The 24,661-nt window shown below is 49.2% G+C and overlaps 2 protein-coding genes across 5 annotated transcripts in view; one reads left to right on the forward strand and one right to left on the reverse strand.

The window, feature by feature from the left end:
* The window catches only part of TSPAN32 (tetraspanin 32), a gene marked incomplete at its 5' end in the record, with an annotated part of 34,237 nt that extends 25,886 nt beyond the window's left edge, over window positions 1-8,351 (reverse strand). The window contains 3 exons of the mRNA XM_080617657.1: window positions 4,662-4,759; window positions 6,054-6,168; window positions 8,304-8,351. Coding sequence (XP_080473783.1) covers window positions 4,662-4,759; window positions 6,054-6,168; window positions 8,304-8,351 — 261 coding nt within the window. The remainder of the gene's footprint in view (window positions 1-4,661; window positions 4,760-6,053; window positions 6,169-8,303) is intronic.
* A 2,937-nt stretch (window positions 8,352-11,288) lies between these two features.
* ASCL2 (achaete-scute family bHLH transcription factor 2) lies at window positions 11,289-16,484 on the forward strand. Of its 4 annotated transcripts, none has more exons than XM_080619587.1 (2): window positions 11,289-11,428; window positions 15,011-16,484. In XM_080619587.1, exon 2 carries the CDS (start codon window positions 15,037-15,039, stop codon window positions 15,568-15,570), a length of 534 nt encoding a protein of 177 aa, XP_080475713.1. In that variant the 5' UTR covers window positions 11,289-11,428; window positions 15,011-15,036; the 3' UTR covers window positions 15,571-16,484. The 4 variants fall into 4 exon arrangements, with proteins under 4 accessions (XP_080475713.1, XP_080475710.1, XP_080475711.1 ...); XM_080619584.1 differs by lacking the exon at window positions 11,289-11,428 and having other exon boundaries at window positions 14,749-15,581; window positions 15,688-16,484; XM_080619585.1 differs by lacking the exon at window positions 11,289-11,428 and adding an exon at window positions 14,852-14,888.
* The last annotated feature ends 8,177 nt before the right edge of the window (window positions 16,485-24,661 follow it).

Genomic DNA, 24,661 nt, shown 5'->3' on the forward strand with positions numbered 1-24,661 from the left:
TTCCCCCATCAGCTCTTACAACATCTCTCTGGGGCCAGAAACCCTAGCAGATTAAAATTTCACTTCTCATCCTCCCTTCCTCAGCTCCACCCCACACCTCAGTCCTTCACCTCCAGCATCAGCTCTCCCTTTATTTCTGTCTAGCTTCTCTGGGAATACCAAGAGGCAGCCCCTCAGGAAGCTCCTGCTCCAACCAGCCAGTGCAGAGCAATTACACGTCTCCAAGAACATCTTATAAATGAATTATAGGCTGCTTTTTCTCTTCCCAGCCTAAAGGCTTTTGTAAAAGCAACTTTCTAATTACATTAGAAGACATTCAAATGAAAAAAGAAAAAGGCATTGCATAGTTTGCATACAAAATGTGCAAGGGTCAAGGCTGGTTCACCATCTCCCAGACCCTTGGAGCTCCTCAAAGCTGGCTGCGGACTGCTGCTTGTTCCCTTTGCAGGAGGCAGCCACATCAGCCCTGTGGAGGGCTGTCACCAGCCAGACATCAATTACTCTTTTATGAATGACCTTATTTCCATCCTTGCTACAAGGAACAATTTGTCTTTGAGAGACTTGACAGAATGCACAGTCTTCTCTGTTGGCTGGTATATCTTTCAATTCACCTTTCTGGTGCTGCCTCGACAGTTAAGGGGGTCCCTTAGCTCAGACTAGGTTCAGCAGCTCTGCCAAATCCCTGCACTCCCAGGGAAGGAGCCAACCTGTGTTCTGTTCCGCTCCAGCTGCTGTGGCCACTGCCAGGGCCAGCTCCCTGCCAGACTTCACAGCCAAGGATCGAGGAAGATGGGAGCTAATTTCAGATTGCACCCATCCGGTTGTATCCCTCTCTTCCTGACCCAGTTCATCTAAGAACACACACTGGTTTTGCCTTTCCACGCAGCAAACATGAGACAGTGATCTCAGTGCAAAAGAGGAATCTGTTTTCGGCTCCAGCTAGACACATTGGCTCTGCCTATGCCTGCTTCCACTGGACCACTGGATGCCTTGCTTGGGAGTGCTGAACCAAGAGGGGATGCACAGGAGACAAGCAAGCAAGATGCTGAAGTGAGCTGCGGTGTTATTAAGGACTCTCTACACACTTGTCTGCGATGATACACCTGGGCACAGGAAAGAAAACAGTCTGTGCTGTGTGCTGGCCCTACTGACATCATTCTGGGTGAAAAACTGGGCTATATCAGGCATTCATTAATGCCTTTTTGCCACAGAAATTATTTGGACCTGGTACTTGGAATAGCTACTCCATCCTGAACATAAATTTTGCTGTACAGAGGGGTTTTTAGGCTGGAAAGTTCAGGTATAAGAATTTTACCTGGGATATTCTAGTTGCTCCCTGTTTGGTTTTTTTTTTATCTCCCCTGTCTCCATCTGACTAGATAACAGCACACTGCGCCTTAAACCCCACTGGAGCCAGAGTTTTTTCCTTTGCACAAGCAGTACTAGCAAAACTGCAGTTTTCCTTCCTTCTCCTCCCCTTCAATAGCAGCACACCCTTCAGGGGCCCTGAGAGCTGCAGGATGTTTACATTCAGGACTGACTGCATGATGATCAACAAAAAGCAGGGTTTGCCAGAACTTGAGGACAGTCAATAAGCCTGTCACTACTCTCCCTGTTTAAGAGGAGCTTTAGGGATAGTATGCAGGTTTTAGAATATAGTTTTTATCCTTAAGTTCTCAGTTACTCTCTAGAAACCTCACAAGCATCAGTGAATGCGCAGTAGTGTCTGTCTGGTCTGTTGGTGCCGCTAATGCAGCAGCAAGGCAAGCTCCTAAAATATGAGTGCTTTAGACAGTTTGACCTGTTCTGGTTTCTAACCACTGTGCGCCCACTGGCCTTATTAGGACAGCACCATTAGGGCCTGCAAAGACTGAGGCCCCTCCTTTGCATATGCACAAACCTTCAGATAGCCAGGCAGGGTGAGCATGTATAATTTAAATAGAAGGAAAAAAAAAAAGGCCAGCAGGGAAATTGAGACACAAGGAGGAGGTGGGATCAACCCAACAGCTCAGTGACCAGGGCAATGCTCCTCTAAGCCCATTTGCATCCTTGCTGGTGTCTCCCCAGGGTAGCTGGTTTACCAAGCGGCATTGTGGTGGATTACCCACAGCTATGCAGACTTCCCCAGAGCGCAGCTTGGTTTCCTATAGAGCCACAGATGTCAGGCACCGATATACTGGTGTCTCCCCTTTTTGATTAAAGACTGAATTAAATGGTCTTCTACACAAGACACACACTTTGCAGGAGAGGGAAAATCCTTTAAAATCAATAGTGGGGGAAGGTTAAAAATCCTATTAACAAGTGGGAAAAAAGCTACAAACTGGGGGTGGTGATCACCTCTGTGAGCTACAGCCCAGTGGGGATCAGCACGGCAGGCTGTGACACCAATGCAAGTTTCAGAGCCCCACAGGGCTGAACCCCACTCCTGCCTGCAATTACATCTCACCACATCTCATCTCGAGCTGGCTCTCCCTGCCTGCATGTCTTGCTTCCAGATCAGAGATTAAATATGAGCCTTGGGAGGGGGTACGATCTTGTGGGAAAACGAGCAATGGGCTGGCCCTTGCTGTAAGACAATGACAGTACACGGCTTGCAATTTAAAGGAATAAGCAAAGCTCCCCTATTTCCGATGCTGATGAGCTGTTTGAACAGAGAATAACGTTGCTGGTGACATGCCCTCAGGTATTTCCCAGGTCCCCGCTAACCCCTGGAGAGCTGGGGACATTCTGCCGCCTCCGCACTGGCTACAGCAACCCTTCCCGCTGCCTTTCCCCGGCATCTTCCGGTGCCAAACGCGGGGCGGGGACAGCAGAGCTCTGCGGGGCCGCAGCCCCCTCCAGCGGCGGAGCCAGAGCTGCAGCCGCAGCCGGGCCGGCAGCTCCCGGGAAGCGGGAGGGTGGAGAGGCCCCTTGGCCGGAAGCGGGTTGGCCGCGCTGCGCTGGCACCGGGCACTGCATCTTCACAAGCAGCTGGGGACCCTGAGGCTGTCGGAGACGGCTGAAACGGAGCTTAAAAGCAACGAAGGGGCATCCCGTTATCCCCTGCTGAGGGCAGAGTGGGATGCCTCATTGCCAGGGCCGCGGGAAAGCACTTTCCTCCTCTTCCCACAAGGGAATGATGTCGTGCCCTCACTGCAATGGTATCATCATCAGACATCCAAAATGAAGACAGCCAACTCTCCCAAAGGATGCAAAATGTGTATGCTAAAGCAAAGGGCACAGGACACGCCAGGAAGAGCAAAAGTCAATGGCTAGGTTGGGGGTTCTGCCAACCAGAGGTTTCTTGGCTGTGTTACACCAAACCAGCCAGTTTGGGGGAGTTGATGGGTGTCTGGAGCAAAGGACCTCCAGGTCCTTGTCCCCATGGCAGGGGGAAGGGAAAGCAGCAGCAGGTGCCCTCAGAGGACAGCAGCTCTGGAGTTTGCTGCTATGTTTTAATTTAACTGTTCAGGAAACAGGTATAACTTTTAACAGCATGTTTTACCCAGTGGCATGTCCCAGACCATACCACACAGAGAGTAAGGCAAGCAAATAAACATTATAGAGAAGTTCAACTGTATTTTCAGGCAGCTGTGACAATCTTCACTGGCCCTTGCATACTCATCTGTTGTTTTAGATGTGGTAATTGCAGGCAGATGTTAAAGTATATGTCAGCAAAATAGAGGGAAGTTATATATACTCTGCTAGCCATATTCATGGAAACTGTATCACTCGGGCCCTTTGAACATCTCAGAGAGACAGAGGAAGACTGCATATTGAGAAGATGAGAACATAACTTCAGTAGCTGCCTTGCACCAAGTTTTAAGGTGTCAGCTTTTGATTTCTGCCATCAGTATAATTTTTCCCAATTACATAGATTAGATAAATCTCTCCAAAGCTAGTTTATGTATGACAGCAGTGCAATTATTTTATATTAAGTATGGCTTCATGCACAGCAACCTACCTGTTAACTCCTGCCCTTCACATAGCATGGGCAGTGAGCAGTGCTTTTCTGCTCATCCCTCCAGCCCTGAAGCTGCTCCATTCAGACCAAGCCCTGTGTGCAAGCTGTGTTTTTAAATGGAGCTGAGCTCACTAATCCTGGCATGGTCCAGGCCCAAACAGGCACTTTGTGGATGATGGAGAAGAGAAAGGTGCCATTTCAGCTCTTTTGGTACCCCTCCACCTTCTCCTTTGAGGCCGAAACAGGGTCCAGCCCAAAGCCCCTGTGCCTGCTGCCATGCTTTGTATGCCTCGCACCACCCACTGGTGGAGGGAGGAAGGAGGGAAGCTGACTTTGATGTCACAAGTCAGAGGAACAACTCCGTACTCAAAATGGCATTGTTAAGGTTTCCCCACACAAACCACTTGTTGACTTGTTGAGAAAGAAAATACAGTGGGAATCATCATCACTGCAATTGCTTTGGCAGAGAAGCACCTGCCTTTGGCCCTGCTCTGAAAGCCGCATACAAGCACCTCGGCAAAATAAACAAGTAACAGAAGGATGCAATCCTCAGCTGGAAAAGGTCATGACTTTTACAAAAATGTGCCCTTGCAGTAGAGGGTGGAGCAATAGGATGTCCTTCCCCAGGCGTGCATGCTCCCTGGCAGAACCCCATTTTAAACCCCCACATTTTAAGGGTACTAGCCCAAGGTTACAAAAAGCCCCACTCAATACGCACCATGGCAGTGAGGCTCTGCGATTCCCTCACCATGGCGACAGAGCCCAGCAGGGCTGCGAGGATCAGGGTCATGCTAATGCAGATCCCAAAGTAGAAAACTGGAAGGAAGGCAGACATGGAAGCTGTGGTCAGACACAAAGACTTCAGGGCTAAGAGAGACCTGGTCTGGTGCTTTCACCCAAGGAGGGAGCAGAAAGTGAATGTTGGGGAGCTGGTCCAAGGGGACCAGGCTGCAGAACTGGAATGTTTTCTGACTTATTCAATGCCCCCATCTGTGTATGCTGTAGTTGTCTAGCAGGGCTGCAAACCCCTAAGCAGTTCCCACAGCTTCAGCAGAGGGAAGCACCCTAAAAGGGTGTTGGTCCACCCAACAGACCACAAGCTGTCAATTATTTCAGGACTCTGATAAGGATCCCCTGATGCGGGGTGCTGCTGCACAGCAGCTGTCCCGTGGACCCTATCAGGACTTTGTGTGCTGCTAATCTGGTGCAACACTTGCCCTCTGGTTTCCTCCCTGCTAAGGCAGGGTCACAGCTGGTACCCCAGGGGCCACAGCACTGCAAAGGGCTTTGCAACCCTCACTCCGAGCTAACTGCAGAGAGTCAGTGCTTGCAAGCAAAGCAAGTGGAAGCATTGCTGGAGAGGGGTAGCTGGGAAGGGAGAACTTGTGAGGCTGCGTTAAGTGCCAATCTATATCATCTGCTATGTGTAGGAAAGGGGGAAGGCTGTACCTAAGCTTTGGGCTAACATTGTTTTCATACCTGCCGTGTTAAACTGAAGTTGAAAACCAGGATCTAGAGAGAGTATATGCCTGTATATGTTTAAGCCCAGAGTACAGCTCGGGAAAAGCAGCATATGCAAGTGCAGCAGAGACAAGCCGGGCATTTTAGCATCTGGGCTATTCTAATTTCTTTGCTCTAGCCTTGTACCCCAGACTCAATTCATATTTCTCCCTTCTGTAGGGAAAACCCCCTACATTTCCTCCAAAAAACAGGTTTTCCCATGCATTTCAGCTCTCAGCTTCAATTTTCAGCTCTGTTTCAACTCCTGTAAGAGTCCCCCTCCCCATGTCCCCAGGGCACTTCTAGCCCCACAGCACCTTTAGGTCCACCTGTGGCTGAGCTCCCCCTGAACTTTCACTGCAGCGCAGAGGAAAGCTGGGGAAACATTTAATAGAGGGACAGGAGCAAATGCAGCAGCACCTTTGGTGCCAGGCGTACAGATCTGATAAAGAAAAAAAGTGCCTGTGGGACTGTGTCAGCCCTGATGCATCCTCCAAAAGCCAGCCTCTGCCTCCTCCTGTGATACCTCTGCATTTCCTTTATCTGCCCTAGGGGATTTTTCAGCTCTCACGTTTACCAAAGGTCTTACTGGGATGTGAGCGCAACGTACCTGTGTGGTGGATGACTCTGTAAGAGTTGCTCTCCAGGGAGATGTCTCTGATGAGGGTGAAATGTGGCCCATAGTGTGTGACTGTGCTCAGCATGGCAATTGACAACCCCAGCAGCTGGAAAAGAAGGTTTTTAGGAAAGGATTTACAAGGCAGCAGTTCCTGCTTTGAGGCGTATCTGGATACTCCTGGGCTCCATGCAGATGCAGGAAGCCTGATCATCCAAATACCACTGCATGTACCCCAAAATACACATAAAAGGACAAGCCCCAGACACTTAAACATACTAAAGCTCATTTTATCTCTTGCATAATGAGTGCACGTGACACTGCACAGCCCACAGTCTCTTGGCCAGTGTCACTGAATGAAATTCCCACCATGTGAAGAAAACCCAGAGGACCGATGCTCTTGCAGCACACTTGTGCAGTCTCACCTGCTCTGCAGAGTATGCACATGCAGTTATGAGGGCTGCCAGCTTCAACAGTGCTTTTGGACGGGGGTGATGTTCTCTGTATTGCTCTTTGCAATGCTAGTCCCGTTGCCTGCTGTTAACTGTTATTTCCTATTGCAAAATATACAATATTTTGCATATACATATTTCTGTATTTGTTAAACATACCATATACTCAGCAAAAAGCTGAGTCTTGTAGTACTGTTAAGTAATTTGTTCTGGCTTTTGTCTCCACAATGTGGTGCTGGGCCACTCGTGTTTCTGTCCCATCCCTGAGAGCACTGGCATGACTAAGGCACAGGGTAACCACCAGCACGTTACCCTTTGTGTTGCCTAGAGCCAGTCCAGGGAATGGAGAGGGAACATTTCTGATGCACCTGCCTTCTGATGGCACATGTGCCTTGCAGCACAACCAGTGTCAGAGCTGAGAAGGAGGCACCAACAGCAGCAGAGGTAAAAACACCTCCAACTTTAGTGTAATGAACCTGGAAAATACAAGATGTGAGGCCACTCCTAGCTCCTAAGATAAGCTTTCATTATTTTTTGCTTTTACAATATGAAAACACAAGGCAGCTATCTCTGTGTCAGATGTGACAGTCCGGTGTCAACATAATCCCCTCTGTATGACATTTTCTAGTAGCTTTTGCTGGAGACTTACAGCTTTGGAGACTAAATAAATCCAAAATATAGCATTTTCTCCTTATAAATAACTTAATTTTTGGCACCTACTCATCCTCCATGCTGCGCATTACTGCATATCTCAACCCACACCCAGCAAAATGCTAAGTGCAACACCGGTTAGCTTAGATATCTGAGAAACAACACTCTCAAATCCTCCCAACAGCAATAATGTGATCCTAGCTATCCAGAGCAGCTGTGCCTTAATATCTCCTCTAAACGTGCTTGGTAGCAATCCTCCTTTGATTTCCTCCAAATGACATATTTTTTTTTGGAAGAGAGAACAATGTATAGTCACTACAGCCAACAGACTTGAAACGTTGAAATTTGGACAAACTATACATTTCATGTATGGCCCAAAATAGACTATTACCTTTAAATTACACTCTTTCCAAGCCACCAACCCTCTTTGAACTAAATACAGATTATTTTTTTCTTTAAGCTTGTTTGTTATTATTTTAAGCTTATTATTTTTTTAAGCTTTTTGATGCAGTCAGAAGGCAACAAACACATAAAACTCAACATCCAGGATAAGCATTTCCCAGTTTCCACTGTCTCACATCAGCTCTAACAGCAGATGTTAAGAAGCTCCCCTTGAACTTGCTTCAAAAGCTGATAAAAAAGATCCCTAGAATTGCTTTCACTTTGTGGTACAAACCCACAGATCTCTCACATATACCTTCACTGAAGCCTTGTGGTTTCATATGCTGACCAATTCCACCTGCAACTGACCATCTTCCCAGCAACAAGTGTGACTGCAGCAGGTCCATCCTACCTCTTTTGCCCCAAGGAGATAGGAGCAAATACCTTTTTGCTGAAAACCACCCATTCTGCCAGCAGCGACCTTTGCTTTCTCCTTTGAGGTGGCCACCGGCTTGTGAAAAGAGCTGCAGCAGCACGACAGCCCTGAGAAACCAGAAGTCTATCAGCGGGGGGGGGGGGGCCGATGCTGGTGGCCAGCGATAACGGTGCAGGGCGCAACGATAACTCAGGCAGTTAGCTTTGCTTGCCCTCCACCCGTGAAAAACAGAACATGGGAAAGCCTGACCCTCCCTGAGTAGGGACAGGAAAGGTAATGGTTCGCCTCGATGCTGCAGAAATCGCCCCACACCTGCCTGCTCACCATGACACAGAAGCTGGTCACCAGCAGCTGGCACTTGGTGGTCTTCATCCCGCACCTCAGTCCCATGGCTGCTTGTCCCCAGAGCGAGCTGGCAGTTGTCCCTCCAGCTCTTGATAAAGCCTGGGTTTCCCCAAAGGGAGGCATGGCCACAGCAGGGCCTCTCGGGAAGTGTAGTCCCCACCACGTGCTGCTGCACCTCCTCCTGCCCGACTACTAAATCTTGGTTAGAGCAGCTGCCTTCTGCCTGGGCTGTCGGTGGGCTGCCATCAGCTCCGACATGTAGCCAACTGGGAGAGGAGGAAAAGCATAAGAAAAATCAGCCTTTCATGGAGTTTGGAGCTACGGTTCTTAAAACAATTTTTGTAACTGTTCAGTCATGAGTCAGTATCGAAATGCTCCTTTTTCCACTGTCACCGGGAGGCAGTTTTGCTTTAATGAACACTGTCACTAACTTTTTCTTTTTTTTTTTTTTTTTTTTTCAATCTGCTTAAATACTATCTTGTGAAAAAGTTTAGGAAAACATTAGAAAAAAAACCAACCCCAACCTATTGCTTAAAAAAGAGATCAAACCCCCAAACAGGATCTGCATGAAAGCCTTCGCTCTCCAATTAAAAATCACCACATGGCAATAACCTTTGGCTGGGACCCTACTAAAATTTTTATTTGCAGATTATGGATAAAAATCCCCTTGGTAGCATTTTATTCAGGAAAATGGCTATACATAAATATAACCCCCTGCTCAGGAGACCTTTGCTGTCCACGGACCTTTTGACTCCATTCTTTCCCCTTTCATAACACTGAAAAACCCATTGACCCACAGCTACAGAAGACTCAGGTGACTTCTGGTCTTCAAAACCAGCTACCTGCTGGATGCATATTTCCGGAAAGTAAATTGCAGAAAAGCCTCAAGAACAATCTGGCCAAAGGGAGTCTTGATGACTGAATGTCTTAATCATCCTTACTTTCAGAGCTAGACAAGTGGCACCCTCCCTACATGGCAAAGAAAGGGGGAGAAAAGGTAAAACCATCCCACATCAGTAATTGTAGCTACAGGAAAATGATATAGAAGGTGGTGGAGGGGAGTGAAAAAAGGAAGGAAAATGCATTCTGGAGAGCAAATGGGAGCAAGAGAAAGTGTGTTGCACAAACCCATGTAAACAGGAAAAAGCATGTAATGATTTTCCGACTACATCGCTAGCTTTCTTGTAAGTTTCTTGCAAAACATCTTGGTTGCAACCTCTCGAGACAGCAAGGAGAGCTGCCACAGCTCTTTCTACAATCAGGCGTCCCCCATGGCTCGTGGGTCTCTACCCTGATGGGGATCTCTGATGTGCAGCGGGGGATGCTGATGTACCCATGTACACATGGAGACCTTCCTTCTCCAGCCACCGGCTGGAAATCACCTGAGAAAGACCACTGGATGGACAGTGGGGAAGGAGAGCAGTAGAGGGAGGACTACAGAGAGAGGGTAACAGACTGGTGATGCAGCTGATGCCCATACACCCATGTCCAGAAGCAGGTCCCCTGGGGAAAGGCAAGGTGAGAAAGCGCCTTATAAAACATTGTGGTGGAGTCAGGACTGCATTTGAACACAGAGCTGTTAGCACCCATCACTTCTTCTGGCACTATGGGAGAGATGGTTGCATTGTTACCTGCATTTTCAAGGGGAATGACCAGTGGTACAAAAGCAGCAGGGCTGGTCCACAGGTGGAGTTACAGGTTAAATCTGGAAGGGTTGCAAGAAGGTACAAAGCACAGCTCTGTGTGTAAAATCAGCTAGGGAAGCCCAGCCAAGAGCAATGGTCAGCTGGAAGCGGGGGACAGCCTTGCCACCTACCGTGAACACACCTGGAGCCTGTTTCACAGCGAGTGACAAGAGAAGAACCTTACAGCCCATCTTCATTTTCCTCTACAGGCCAGTTTTCCTTACCAGCCCTAAACTCTTGCCACCGGGGAGGCCTGTGCAAAGCCGAATCCCACGCTAGAGGTCCCCACAGGCCAGCAGAAACCCTTCCTGAAGGCCTGGGTGATGCAAGTGGACTTTTGAAGGAAATAGATACGAGGTTCCCTTCCCAGTTTCACGAAGGTCTCATCTGTCCCTGCAGAAGCCTCGCACCTCAGCTGAGAGGTCACAAAATCATCATCTACACCCCTTGGAAGGGCTCCTGGTCTCTTCACAACAGATGCTCTACCTCTTTTTCTCCAGCCATAAAAACAGGCACCTTCCCTGCACCTTCACCAAGCTCCCAGAGCAGATTGTAACGTTAAACACCTGGACTTAAACTGATGTTTCTCTGGTATGGTTGTCTGGTTGTCTGGTATGGTTGCTTATTCCTGAGTAGTTGGCCCATGTCCTCTGATGCTTCTCACATCTCCAGTGTGAATATCGTGTTCCCCCAGCTTCATCCCAGCGGGAAGAGCAGCAGGGCTGCCAGCATGCCAGGGAACCATCCTTGCAGCCAGCGCATGGGTGGGATGGCAGTGTGGCTTTTCTGGCAAGACTTGGCCTCCTGCCTGTCCTGCTGGGTTTTATCAGTTGGTTCCCTTTGCAAGAGCACAACTTATCACCCTCAAACGCAGTGCAAAAACCGCAGGTGACTACAGCTTCTGCCTGTGGCTTCCTCCCTTATCCCTGGTTATCAGCCAGAGCACAGAAAGAGGGTAGCGAGGCTAAAAATACCCAGGGGAGACCAGGTGCTCTCTTCCTCCAGTTTTGTGGCTGTTTGCAGCCTTCTGTTAGGCTGTGAAAATACACACCAGCATCCGCAGCTGCACGGGTGTCAGAAGTACCTGCCACCTCATCCAGGAGGAAAGGATTGATTTAAAAAGAGGAACAAAGCCACACCTATTTTTTTGCAGAGCTAAAGCATCCAACCTTCTTCTGAGTGAAGGGAACTGTTGCTCACACTATCAGATGGGTGTCCTAAAAGAGCCAAGGGATTTAATGTGTTAATGCCGCATGGGGTGAACCTGGAAGACTAAGCACAAATGGAGGAGAAGAGGCTAAATTCATGCTAGTGGTTTCTCGCCATCCACTTTTCTGGCTTTCGCTCTGTCAACGCAGACACCAGTGATATAATAGCAGCATCCCAGCCCCAGCTGCTTGAACTCCAGCAAGGTAGCAGGTAAGAGAAACGTCTCCCTTGGCTTTGCAGTGTTGCTGCTCATGCTCCCGTAAAAGAATGGGCTGGAGGCAGGGAAGAGGAAGCTTCCCCAGGAAGCAAAGCTGCACTCATTGTCGAGGCAGGACACATCCATGCCAGGCCCCTCCTGCCTCTCAGGAGCCTCCTCCTTTGCCAGCCCACACCAGCGTTAGGGAAAGTACCTCTCCTCCACAGCAGAAAATAGCTCCAGCTGTGGCAGATTTACAAGTGTCATGGCTCAGGCCATTCAGTCCCTCAACTACTGCCCGTAAGACACCTATATTCACCCTAGAGCTCACTCATCGATAAAACATGCCCATATCAAGCTGCACTGAAGTTATATGAATGACGGGAAGCCAGGGAGACCTCACAGCCTGTGTCTGCCTTTCCAGGCACATCACAAGGATGCATTCTAAAGGCTGCTTAGCATTCATATAGCACATACGCACAATCAAAGCTAAAAATCAACTTTTAAACCCGGGCTATCTCTTTTCAAGAAGGGAAGGAGAGGAGAAAAGGGGGAGGTGCTGGGCTTTGCTAAGCTTCAGATGCACCATACAACTCTGCTGTGAATGGAAACAAGGCTGGCTGGAGGCTTCCTTGGAAGAAACAAAACTGGAGAGAAATCATAACATCTCCAAATGATGTTTTTATTTATCATTATTTCCAGAAACCCTCCAGTGATTCCCAGGCATTTTGAAATTAATTATAAGTGAAAAAAAAAAATGTCAGAAGAGTTATCAAATAAAGTTCAGCAAGCCCAGGAAAGTTTACATTTGAGGAGAGCATAGGCTGAAAATAGGGAGTTCCCTGACAAAAATAAACTCAAGTAAACTTCTTCCCCCCTCAGAAGTGAAACAACTGTACTCATAGCTCTAAAGCACACCTTCCTACTTAGAATCAATTCTTTTTTTCTTTTCCACACAGTGTCTAATTGTAAACCATAACTTAAACGGAGGAATTTAGGGTAGATATTAGGAAGAAGTTCTTTACTGTGAGTGTGGTGAGGCACTGGCACAGGTTGCCCAGAGAAGCTGTGGCTGCCCCATCCCTGGCAGTGTTCAAGGCCAGGTAGGATGGGGCTTTGAGCAACCTGGTCTAGTGGAAGGTGTCCCCGCCCGTGGCAGGGGGGTTGGAACAAGATGATCTTTAAGGTCCCTTCCAACCCAAACCAACCTATGATTTTATGTTTCTAATTGCTCAGGAGCCAGCTGTGCAAGTGACAGGCCTGATAACACAGCTCTAGCCCTGCTCCCAGCAAAACTAATGTAAGCAGAGCCCAGCCTGGCAAAAAGGGACTTGCCTGCTCACCAAGAATAGGGCTGCTCAACTCCCATTGCCATTTATTTCTGGCATTCACTCTCTCAAGTCTTACTGCAACAGAACCTCTATTGCTTTCCACTGAGGTCCAGAAAGTTTTGGTAAAAAAGAATTTGAAATCTCCCCTCAGCTGCCTGTAACATGTAGGTCACAGTGGCACTGACCCAGTATCTGTCTGCTGCGTTCTTGATGACACCCGTGCCAAACGCGCCATGACATCCGAAATCAGTTGCATTTTACTCTCACTTTTGGCAGGTGATGGGCATAAGGGAAGCCCCTGTGCCAGCCACAACAGCTTTGCAGGCGCTGATGACAAGCACCATGGCTTGAGCTGAGCAGATGATCACGCAGACAACCATGTTTAGACTGGGCTTCCCAGGAGCCCACCAGGCAAAACGCTCCCACCTGCACCAAACCCTTCAGAGGAGCCATGCGGCTGCTCACAGTTTTCCCCTGAGGCCTATGGCAAGGCCAAAAACGTCTCAAAAGCCACTGAATTTGGGTGCTAAGTCTGATGCATGCTTGAGTGGAATTGTCAAAAATGCAAAGCACTTGCAGGCTCCTTCATATCACTTCCAGGAATTTCAGCCCAGCTGCCTCTGATGCTGCAACCTCCATCAACCTGCTGCCATTGCAACCGATCCCCAGGAAAAATACCCCTCTTCCAATGTGGTGGAGCCTTACTGCTCCTTGAATACCCATGCAGGTAGAAAAAAGTCCCCTCTATGTCACATCGAGAAATCAAGGATTACTATTTTTGGCTTAGATACACCCTAGGAGCATCACCAGAGTGGGTCAGGGTAGCCACGGGGGTACAGATCCTTACTTTGATACCTGAATCATGCTGCAGAGCCTCACTGTCTGTCGGAGAGGGTCTGTTGGAGATGTTTTAGCATCACACTGTTTTTGGCTGGTGTTTTCTTAAGGCTGGGCAGGAGCAAAGACCCAGGGGTAGAACATCTGACAAGCTGTGCTGAAGCCGAGAGTGGTCTGCAACCCCTGGGCAGCAGGTATGCATAGCATCCCCTTCACCCACCCTGTTTGATTAGCAAAACACCCTGCAAGTTATTTCTCACCATAAGCTCCCAGGATATGAAGAAGTAGCACCTTTGTCCTCCCCATTAAATTCATCTCTCCAAAAGCACTGCACCCTATTGTTGTTCCTCCCAGAGTTGGAAGCATGGCTGGCTTGGGGGACAGCGGGAGGGGCTGCTGGCCACGGCAGAGGGGAGCCCGGCTGCAGGCCCTGAGCCACAAGAGCTTTGCATTTTACTTCTCCTCTCCACACCTTTATCCTTGAAACTCTTGTTTAGGCCTTAAAAGTCTTGCAGAGAACGGCCTTGGCACGGTGACTCACGCAACTGCTGTACGTTTGTATTCAGTTTTGTTTGGTACAAAGCCGAGCCCCGGTGTATCCCCTCGCTTTGCAAATCAAACCAACCGGTGTCCGACGGCAGGGCTGCTCACCCCACCGCTCCGCGGGCAGAGTCCCGCGGGCAGCCGCGCTTCAGCGGCCGCTCCCCTCCTGCCCCGCCGCTGCCGCCCCTCCGGGTGCGCGGTTCGGTTTGGGGGGGAAACGGCGCATTGGACGGGTCGGGACCCGGAGCTGGCACCGCACCGGGTCAGGGGGAACACCTGTGTGCGGAGGGAGGCGGGGCCACAGGGGAGCCCCTCCCTCCGTAAATAATGAAAATTACAACAAAATATTAAAAACGCAAAAAACAGACGGGGTGAGAAAAGGAGAACGTTCCAAAGTGTGCGTGAGCGTGTGTGTGTGTGTGTGTGTGTGTGTGTGTGTGTGTGTGTGTGTGTGAGCGCACCCCCGGGGCACGGCAACGGGGGATGAGAAGCGGCGGGAGGGGGGAGGGGGGGGCAGTGTTGGGGTTTGCAGGGGCTGGCGGCGCCACGCGCCGGCCGCGCGCGGGGGCGGGGGCGCGCGCTGGGGGAGGGCGGGAGGGGTTGGCGCGGCGGCGGCGGGCGCGCGTGGCGCAGCGTGCGCGGCGCGTGCGGCCGGCGGGGGCTCGCGAGCGGCGCCGCGTTGATAAGGGCTGTCCCGGCGGCGGCGGCCACCGCAGACGAGCGGGAGCGGCGGCGGGAGCGGACGGGGCGGGGGCTGTTGTGTGTAGGAATATACAAACTCCGGTGCCCAGCCCCCCTCTCCCCGTTAAATTTTGTGGGTTTAAAAATATATTTTATATTTTTTTTACTTTTTCTTTTTTTTTTCCTCCCACTCCGCGCTCTCAGCCAGCCGTCGCCGTGGCCGTCCGGCGATGAACGGCGGGGCCCTGCCGCTGCCGCCCCTGCCCCCAGCCGCCCCTCGCTGCCGCCGGCGGCCCCCGTCCCCCGAGCTGCTGCGCTGCAAGCGCCGCCTGGCTTTTGCCGCCCTGCCGGGCACCGGGGCGGCGACGGCGGCGGCCGCCGTGGCCCGTCGGAACGAGCGGGAGCGCAACCGCGTGCGGCTCGTCAACCTGGGCTTCGCCGCCCTCCGGCAGCACGTCCCGCACGGCGCCGCCAGCAAGAAGATGAGCAAAGTGGAGACCCTCCGCTCCGCCGTCGAATACATCCGCGCCTTGCAGCGGCTCCTCGATGAGCACGACGCCGCCTCAGCCGCCTTCCCCGACGGCCGCGGGAGGGCGGCCGTCGGGGAAGGCGGCTGCGGCGGCGGCTACTCCTCCGCCTCGCCCTCCTTCGCCTCCTCCGTGCCCGGCTCGCCTTGTTCCTCCGACGAGAGCGGCTACGACGCAGCGCTGAGCCCCGAGGAGCGGGAGCTGCTGGACTTTACCAGCTGGCTCGGGAGCTACTGACCCGGCTGCAGGTGAGGGGGTCCGGAGGGCGGCGGGACGGGGGCCGCTTCTACCGTCCCCTGCGCCGGGGTCAGCGGGGCACGCACCCATCGGGGTTCTCTGCACATCTCTCTGCAGCCGCGCTCAGCCAGCAGTAACTCGGCGCTCTCGCTCTCAGCAGCAGTCAGCATCCTCCTCGAAATACTCACTCCCCGCTGGCTGCTTTTCTCGCCGGGTTCACCCGTTGTCTTCGGGCTGTGGAAAGTGCAATGGTGTAAATGACTGCGGGACTCCGCCACCGGCTCCGGGCAGCGACTCTGCCTGCCCGCCGGGAGCGGCCGACGGAGAGGAGGCCCGGGCGACCCCGCTTCCCCCCACGGCTGGTCTCTGGTGATGCTTTGGAGGGGTGGAAAAAAAGAAATTAAAACCACTTGATGCTTCCTTGCTTCTGGAGGGGGAGGGAATTTTTTATCATGTCAGATTCTATTTTACATGTAACTTGAACTGTCTATGGGAACACTGGTGTATGAAGACTTATTTTTGTACAAGAAACTTTAGAGAAAAGGGGTGAGGAGATGGTTCTATTTTTTAGCAAGTCCTATTCCCTTGTTCTTGAATACTGCCAGCTAGAATGTTTTGGAAACATACACGGTTTAGATAAAAAGGTACTGTGTTTTGTTGGTTTGTTTTTTCTCTCTGAACACTTTAGTAAAAGGCTGTAAAGTTACGTTGTGTCTTAATGTGGTGTCCGAGTTTGCCTGGTGTGAAGGTCCACTTCTCTGAAAACTGAAGTTTGGGGTTTTTTAAAAAAACGTGTTGAAGGCATTTTTGTATGCACTTGCTATGATTTCTTAAGTTGTATATATGCAGTTTTTAAGAGAGTATCGTATTTTATGTAAATTGACTTTATAAATAAAAATCTATTTATAAATGGCTTCGGGGCTGCAAGATGCATGTATTGGACAGAAATGTCCAAGGTAATTTCAGGCTGAGAGGGTGGGAGAGGGGAGTAATGAGTGAGAGAGAAGAGAGACCGTTCCGCTGGACCATGTTTCATGTGCAGAAGGGAATAAGAAGCAGCACAGCATAACCTCCAGGCCTGCTTCCCTCCCCCCTTCAAGTTTTATGAACTCAGTATTGGATGCAAGTACCACAGAGATGATGTATGAGGAGATGTAAATGTGTATAGGAGGCAAGCCAACTTCAGGGATGGAAACTTGTCTCCTGGACATGCAGAATGTGGTGCAGGCTGTCTTGCCCTGGCCTACAGCAATGGGAAAGTCATGGGAAGGTTAAGGGGGAGTGGGTATCTGAAATCTGTTTGTCCTGCCAGCTACTCTCAGGCATTAGCTTAGGGTGCCTTTATTAAGGGGAGCAGCATCTCTGAGAGCATTGTCATTCAAAAAACCGCATGTAACCGATAGTGTCCCACTCTAACCTGCTCTAACTTCAGCTGACTGTACATACGCTTTATCTAAAGACAATAAGCAAACATGAATTGCTCCTTAGAAACTGCTGTCAGAGACTTCTGAGCTCTGTCCCTTACTTTGGGCTCATGCTGAAGCGAGATAGCTGTAAAACAAAACAGTTATGGTGACATGAAAAACTACAGCAGAGGCTGTTACTTCCCTTAAATAGCTCTAGTGAATGTTAATAGCTGAATGGAGCAAAATGGGCTGGCCCATAGAATATGATGAATGAACACATAGGAGAAAGGGTTATTAAAATTGACCTACTTTACAGAGACTGTGTGTATAATGTGCTTTCCCAGTACTAACACAGCAAAGTGAAGTTTCCAGGAGTTTATCACTCAGCAGTCCAAAATTCAATAATAGCAGTGGGTGCTTTGTAATCCAGATTTGCAAGAGTATTCCACACATGATTCCATTTGAGGAGCGAAAAATCTCCACGGGAAAATGCAGGCTCTAACAGCAAGTAGCGTTGAGCAGCCTGTAAAAAAGAGTAATAGTTGTTGTGCTTCAAGTTCATTCCCTAATCAAAGTTGCTTCAATAAACGGTCTGTTTGAAAAGCCCTGGGAATTCAGATGCTTGATAAATTGCTTGCAAAGATTGTGCCCTGTATGTCTCTTCAACAGCCCCACAGGTAGGAGGAGCAAGAGCTGTGAGCTGACCTGAGTGTTAAATGATCTGCTATGCTTGGCAGCAGCAGAAGCTGGTGGGGTAGGTGACATGATACCTTTCCCAGTGAGGGCTTAGGAGCCTCATCCTCACAGGTGACCTCCAAAAATTCATTCAGGCGTACACCCATGCAGATTCCTTCATACTTATTCTCAGACTAAAGCAACAACATGCAATCCTTTCCAAGCAATTTAGAAATCAAGACTGCTGCATTTATCTGCACAAGCATCCCATTACGGGAGAATGGATTTGTTTAGAACGTTTTACTACTGCTTGGCAGTGTGTTTGTTTTCCTTCTGTAGCAGCACCAATCATTTTCATATTTCCAAAAGCAATATTTGTCTCTCAGTCAAGTAACTCCCAGCATCGTTGCTACATTCATCAGATCACTGTTGCAGCAACATTAAAGCAGCATCAACTGTATCTGTATTGGCAAAGAATTAGCTTTGAGCAGTTTTCACTTAAGCAATATTAGGAAAAAAAGAAAGCTTAGTCAGCATCACAAGTTACTTTAATGCTGTCAGCCAGTGTTTCAGTAAAAAATAAATAGAGGAAAATCAGGAATGTACAATTTACTTTGGAAAAAATACAGGTGGTCATGAGTCTTCAAAGCACTTGAGGGGAAAGAGGGTGCAGAGAGAAGGACGTGTGCCTGTTTTAGAAACACAAGATGGACAAAGGGACTTCTTTCCCCAACTGTGGTAATCACAAGTCACTAGCAGATTATGAGATCAAGCTGCTGAAGAGGCTAAACCAGAGAAAAGGGTATTGAATCATTCTGCCCTTTAAATAAAGCATTAAGGAGGATGCAAAATAGGTTCTTTGGTTGCAGAGACAGCAGATACCTTCAGCCTGTCCATCTCACTCCTGTTCTGTTCAGCAGCTGCCTGAAGACTGCTCGATCCATGTTGAGAAGACTGCCCAACTCTAAAAGTTCACCCCTGGACCTCTCTACTTCATTTATGCAAAATAGCGCCAGAGCAAAGACTTGGAGAGGAAAGCCCTCTGACCATAAGAGTCACCTCTAAGCAGCAAGAATAACACTAGATCTGCCTTCTCAGCTTGGAGCAGTCACCTTCATGTGACAGTGAGACCTTCAGGTCCAGGTTAGCTGTCACCAACCAAGGACTACTTGGAGGGCTTCCAGGAACCCTGGGTGCCAGCTACCCAAAACACCAGCAGCAGGGATGGTGAACATCTCTGATGAGCACATCATTTCTCTTTACATGTATAGGTAGAAATTCGTGCCAAAAATGTAAACTCCGGCTCCCCAGGAAGACACAAACCCAGCCGTAACTTACAGGGCTGCAGAAGAGTCAGATTCAGGCAGAAGAAATATGCTGAGGAATCCTGAGAATTAAGCGGGAAGGGGAGGCAGGAGGAACGCAGCAGCAGCAAGCTGGGAGGCACAGGCTTGTCAATGTGCAGCTACAAAACACACTTCTGCAAACCTCTCATATCTGCTTCCACTGATGAGTCCCCATCTTCTTCAACAGCATTCCACAGGTCACAAACATGTCTAATGAAGCAGAAATGAGTTTCAGGATGGTGTCAGGATTAGCTGCCCCCCTCCCTGGGCTGAAAGCACTCTCCAATTTTCAACCATGGTCCCTTCCTTTGGCATTTTGAGTTGACCAGGCTGAAGCTTTTCTCCTTACCATGAAGCCCAGCACATGGTTCCTTGCAATGAACCATGCATTATTGCACTGTAGTGTTTAAATGATACTGTCACTCCTCATTGGCAACCTCACGTTCAGCTCCATGGCTACACTCCTTCCAAATTCCTTCATGTGCTATTAAAAAGAGTAGTTTTGTAGGAAACAGCTATGCAGCCTGCTTGGAGGCTTGTGCACCACAAGAAGTGCTAGGAAGCAGGCATGAGGGTGCCCAGCAGCATCTCCATGGCAGGATGGCATTGCTGGCCCTCCTTGCAGGGCAAGTGACTGCAGCAGAGTCCCAGCACCACAGGGTTCTCCAGGAGAGCACTGACTGAGCGCATTGAGAGAGGAGTCCAAGGAAAGAGGGCTTTCTCTTCTTCCTACCACCACATAATATCACCAGCTTTACTGCAGATCCTTCTGCAGAGTACAGTCAACATTTGGTTTCAGTTCAGTTACATTAACACCTTGTAATGATCTCATTACAGACCAAGCACAGCAGACAGTGAGGTGAGCTTCTGTGTGTCAGCTTGCTCCTGCCTCTTCTCCAGTCTGTAAGGAGCAGCCATCAGCCTTTGGTTTGCATACCAAGGCTCTTTGCCTGCCATGGTTTGTGAGCAAATGGCTGTGTGCTAAGACTAGTCCCAGGTCATTTCACTCTCTTCATGTAGGTCACAACGTAGCTGGCTAACAGTAACAGTTTTCAGTCCTTTCTTACCTGGATGGGATGTGGGCCAGGAGCCTGGGAGTGTGAGGAGTTAAGAGAGAAAGGCAGCCCAGTCAATGGCAGGCAGAGCTGGCCTGGTTTTGCCCACTTTGGGCATCAATCAACAAGGGTTTGGTTTTCTTCCCAGAAACTACCATCAATGAAGCAGTAGCCAAAAGTATACCTGGAATAATGGGACTATCAATATTAAAGCAGCACCAGCTGTAATCACAATTAATGTTGCACCCTTAAGAGGCTATTTAGCAGTATAACAAATGACTTAAAACCCCCAGCTCCTTTTGAGATCTGGGCACACGCTGGCACACATGAACAGAGAAGCTCTGTCAGATGCTTTCAGAGCATACCTTGGGACCTCCCCACAGGTCTTCTCAAGCTGGTCTCTGGGGCTTGCTCTTTGGAGAAGCGAGTAGATTCCTGTGTCTGAGGGCATGGAGAGGTTTCACAATTACCAGTGCTCAGTCTTTTTATTATATCCAAATAATTTCTTCCATCCATTATTTTCCCATAATAAAAATCTAGTGAGTAAGAGGCTAAAGCTAGTATAAGAATGGGAGAAGTGACATAGCTAGGGCACTTCTCCATAAGAAGGGCTGCTTTGCATCTCTGCTGTCACTCACCAAGAGTGGAAAATTGAAGGGAAACATCAGCATCCTTACCTTAGGGAAAATGTGTCAAAAACTTTGAAGATTGGGATTTCCACTGCATTTTAAATGGAGATGCTCCCCTGTTCTTGAGAAACTACAGTAACAGATCGCTGTTCAGATCAGGATGAATAGATCCTCAGTTTCAGCAGAGTGCTGCCTGCTCCCTTAATCCTGTTGCCACCTGTCTTTTGTTCCAGGGCACAACAAGGTGGCAAAAGAATAAGTGAAGTGACCCACACTAGTCCTAACATGGCTGTGCTACACACAGGTGAGCCAGGAGGGAGATCCTTAGAGAAACCCCAACTGCATGGTAGGCTCCAATACTAGCATCCACACACAATGAGCAGGAAAAAGCCGAGACAAGACAGACAGTTAATATCTGCTCAAGTTATTAGTGTTGTTTTACAATAGAGAGGAAATAAACAGTCATGTAGAGGAACATAAAAATTAAATGGAGAAACAAGCTCAAGAAAGCGGTCAGGAGTGGAAGGTATAGTAAATCAGAGCAAGAATCACAGAGAAATGACTTCAAGTACTAGGCTGTGAGCTCCTCCCCCAAACTCTATAAATGCTTCTGTTTATGGTTAGATGTTAGGAAGATCAGAGGGATAAACACTAGAAAAGGAGAAACTTCTGGTAAGGCAGTTGTTTGGCTGCAGAGACTGGAGCAGTACTTCAAGCTTTGACCTTTGAGCATCCACCTTACTGCTGAAGAAGCCTCAGGTCTCTCCCTCCCATCTTGATCTCCTTTCATCTCCTGCTCTCAGCCCCACCACTTGAAGCCTGCAGTACAATAGTTACCCAGTCACCAGACTCAGTAAATTGTGCTTGCTTTTTAAGTTGCTTGTTTTGGTGTTTTTTCTTAAAAGGGGAAGAAAAACCAACAGAGAGGCAGGATAGCCCAAGGAGAATTTTCTGTTAAAGTCACTGCCAAAAGAACGACCAATTTGTAAGTGAAATGTTGACACTTTTACAACACAGTAAATATCTTTCCCTTGAGTAAATCACTTCGAGATTTTTTTTTTAATTGTGAATTTTGTCAGGATATTAAATACCAGTAGGAAGTATTGCAATACTGCAACACATTTTCCCTTTTTCTCTGTATCCCACACGCAATTCCTTCAAGGCTTCACAAAGGAGCCACAGTCCCTTTAGCAGAACCATAAACCTGCAGAAAGAGCAGGTGAAACCCACTGTGTAAATAAAAATCTAGCATAGAAGTATTAGTAAATACCAACATCCTCTTACCAGCACAGGACCTGCAAAACCCTCCTCACAGGCTCCCAGCTCCCACATCCCTAACACCAGTCTATCAGCAGCATGGATTTACTCCTAATGAAGGGAAGCCATTTGGTGTCAGCAGAAGCATGGACATCGTTGTTTCTCCTTACCTAGGACACCTGGCATCAGAGCAAGCTGGCCAACAGAGAGAAAGAGTGAAACTTGCTTCAAGAAGCTTGCAGTTTGCAGTGCACAATGTGTTACAGTCTGATTTGAATAGAGGCAAGGATGGGGACCAGGTCTGGGTGTTCCCTGGCAGCACAGCTCTGCACTGTCTCCTCACCTGACTCTCCCAAAATCCTTATCCAGAGGCCCACAGCTGTCCTGCAGGTTGTATCCCCTGCATGTTGCAGGGACCTGGGATGCTGCTGAGGTAGTTTATAACCCTTTGGTCTTTGGTCTTTCTAGCGGACAGCCAGTAAAGAGGGGTGAGAGCAGAGATGCTTTTGAAGTGGGGAGACCACAAAGCTCATTTAGGATGCGTACACCACCAAAAAAACCCCAGCCACCAGACTATAATAACTTCAAACCAGTGCTGACTGGAGTTGAAAACAGTGATGTACTGGCAGAAAAACTGGTGCTTAAGCCAAGTTCAGACCTGGTGTAAGCTGAACTTGACTCTGTTTATGATGTTTAAGAGAGCTAATGGTTGCTGGCAGGCAAGACTTGCCATTAAACAAAAGCACGCAATGTGTTAAAAGAACCTCTGAGCACTCTTTTGGGCCCAGCAGAAATCATAACTAATCCCCTCTGTGCAGTAAAACCTGCTGGAGAAAGCAAAGGCAGTGTCCATGTCTTGCACATCCCATAGCCATTTGGGCCTGATCTACATGGACAGGACCCTTGGTGGGATCCGGGGTATAGGACAAGGGCTGGACATGGTGTGTTCATGGCAGAAATCAGCCAGAGAAGGAGCAGAGAGCTGGGCAGGGAGCAGAGGAAGGGAGCTTTTTGGACTGCTGGGGACACGGGCTGGGTCAGGAGGCAAGACAAGCTGCCTGCAAATTGTTTGCTTCTGCTGCATCTGGGGGGGACAGGACTGAGACTATTCCTTGCAAGTGAACGAAACCGCCACCTGCATTGTGCTGCTTCCTTCCCATCCCAGCTTCTCACCACTGTCAGCCTTGACTCAATGAAGTAGCATCATCACTGCATCCTTGTACAAGTTACAATAACCAGGTCTTGCGGCTGCTCTCTTCAGCCACTGAGGAGGGCACTTGGTACAGAGATGACAAGGAAGAGTTTACACAACACTGAAGGAGCTCAGCGTAGGCTATTTCATCCTGCTATGAAGCCACGCTGCACAGCTGGATTAGCCGTGGCCCTCTTTCAAAGAAAGAAAATGGGAAAAATGGAGTAAAGTAAGATGCTGAGGAGGGAGGGAAGCAGGGAAGGCTTGAAAGAGTTGGTGGGGAACAGGGGCAGGGTGGCTCCCGGCCACGCCGCATTGTGCCCAGCTCTATCCATCTAAATAAAGGGACTGTCCTATCTTGTGTCCCAGCTGGAAGAGGTTTTGTTGCCTTTTGGGTTTTGGTGTCGTCCCCTCCCCCTGTTTGCTCCCCCTCCTCTCTCCCTTCACCTCTCCCGTCTTTCATCCAGACTGCATCAAAGTGCTCCCGGCTCCTTGGGACTTTCCGCCCCCTCCCTAGAGGCACAATGTCCCCTTTTGTGGCCACTACCCAGGCGACCTTTTCTACCTCCTTATCCCCATTTATCCTCGTGCCCCCGGGGTAAATAAACGCCGGGGTGAGAGAAGGGTGGAAGCTAGGAGGGAGAGTGCTGGCCCTTGGGCAGATGCTCCATTTTACATCCCCACTAGCCCCTTCAAGGCAGGTATAGCACCAGAAGCATGAGCATGGGGAAGTTATTACAGGGTGGATCAATCTACCCAGCATCCTGCAGCAAGGTGGAGTTGCAGAGAAGTTTTACAAGTTTATCCCAAAGAGAGTATGTCCCTTTTTCCACCCTATATAAATGCCAATAGCTGCCAGCCCTGTGGGAAGGGAAAGAGCCAAGCTTGGGTTGGGGTGGCTGAAAGCGCTCAGACATGGGCACAGGAGCCTTTCAGGGGCAAATATCCAGCCACAGCCTGCACCAAGGATGTTGGCTAGGGGAGGGAACAAACATATGCTGGTCTGGGTGCAGCAAAAGCCTACCCGCAGCTTGTCCTGTTGTGCCTGTGGGTTGCTTTTCTCCTGCCTGCATTTGTTTCTCTTCAGTTCCTGCTGGTTAATCAATCTTTATTAGTCTTTGCTTGCTTTGGCAGAGCTAAGTCACTTGCTGGAGCTGTGCTCCTGTATGGGGGCTTCTGCCCATGGGAACCCACCACTGGGACCAGTGGCACAGTGTTGGATGTGATGAGGAAGGTGGTCATGTTCACAAGTGTTTCCCATGGGGTCATTTAATCCATTGAAAGCAAGCATCTATTGCGTTGGGCTCTCATTACATATAATCTGTACAGTCAGTGAAGGTATTTAGAAATGATGCCCTGGGCCTGGTGTGGCTGCACTGGAGGAGCAAGAGGCACATGCCTCTGATCAGCCAGTGACAGGGCCATGCTCCCCACTGCTGAGGCTGCATATCAAGGGCTAAAGCTCTGTGTTAAATGGAGTCAGCCTTTTTCTCTGGGGTTCTTAAAAACCATCAAGATCTCCAAGAGATGG

The sequence above is a fragment of the Psittacula echo genome, assembly GCF_963264785.1.
Source record: "Psittacula echo genome assembly, chromosome: 5".
Taxonomy (NCBI): domain Eukaryota; kingdom Metazoa; phylum Chordata; class Aves; order Psittaciformes; family Psittacidae; genus Psittacula; species Psittacula echo.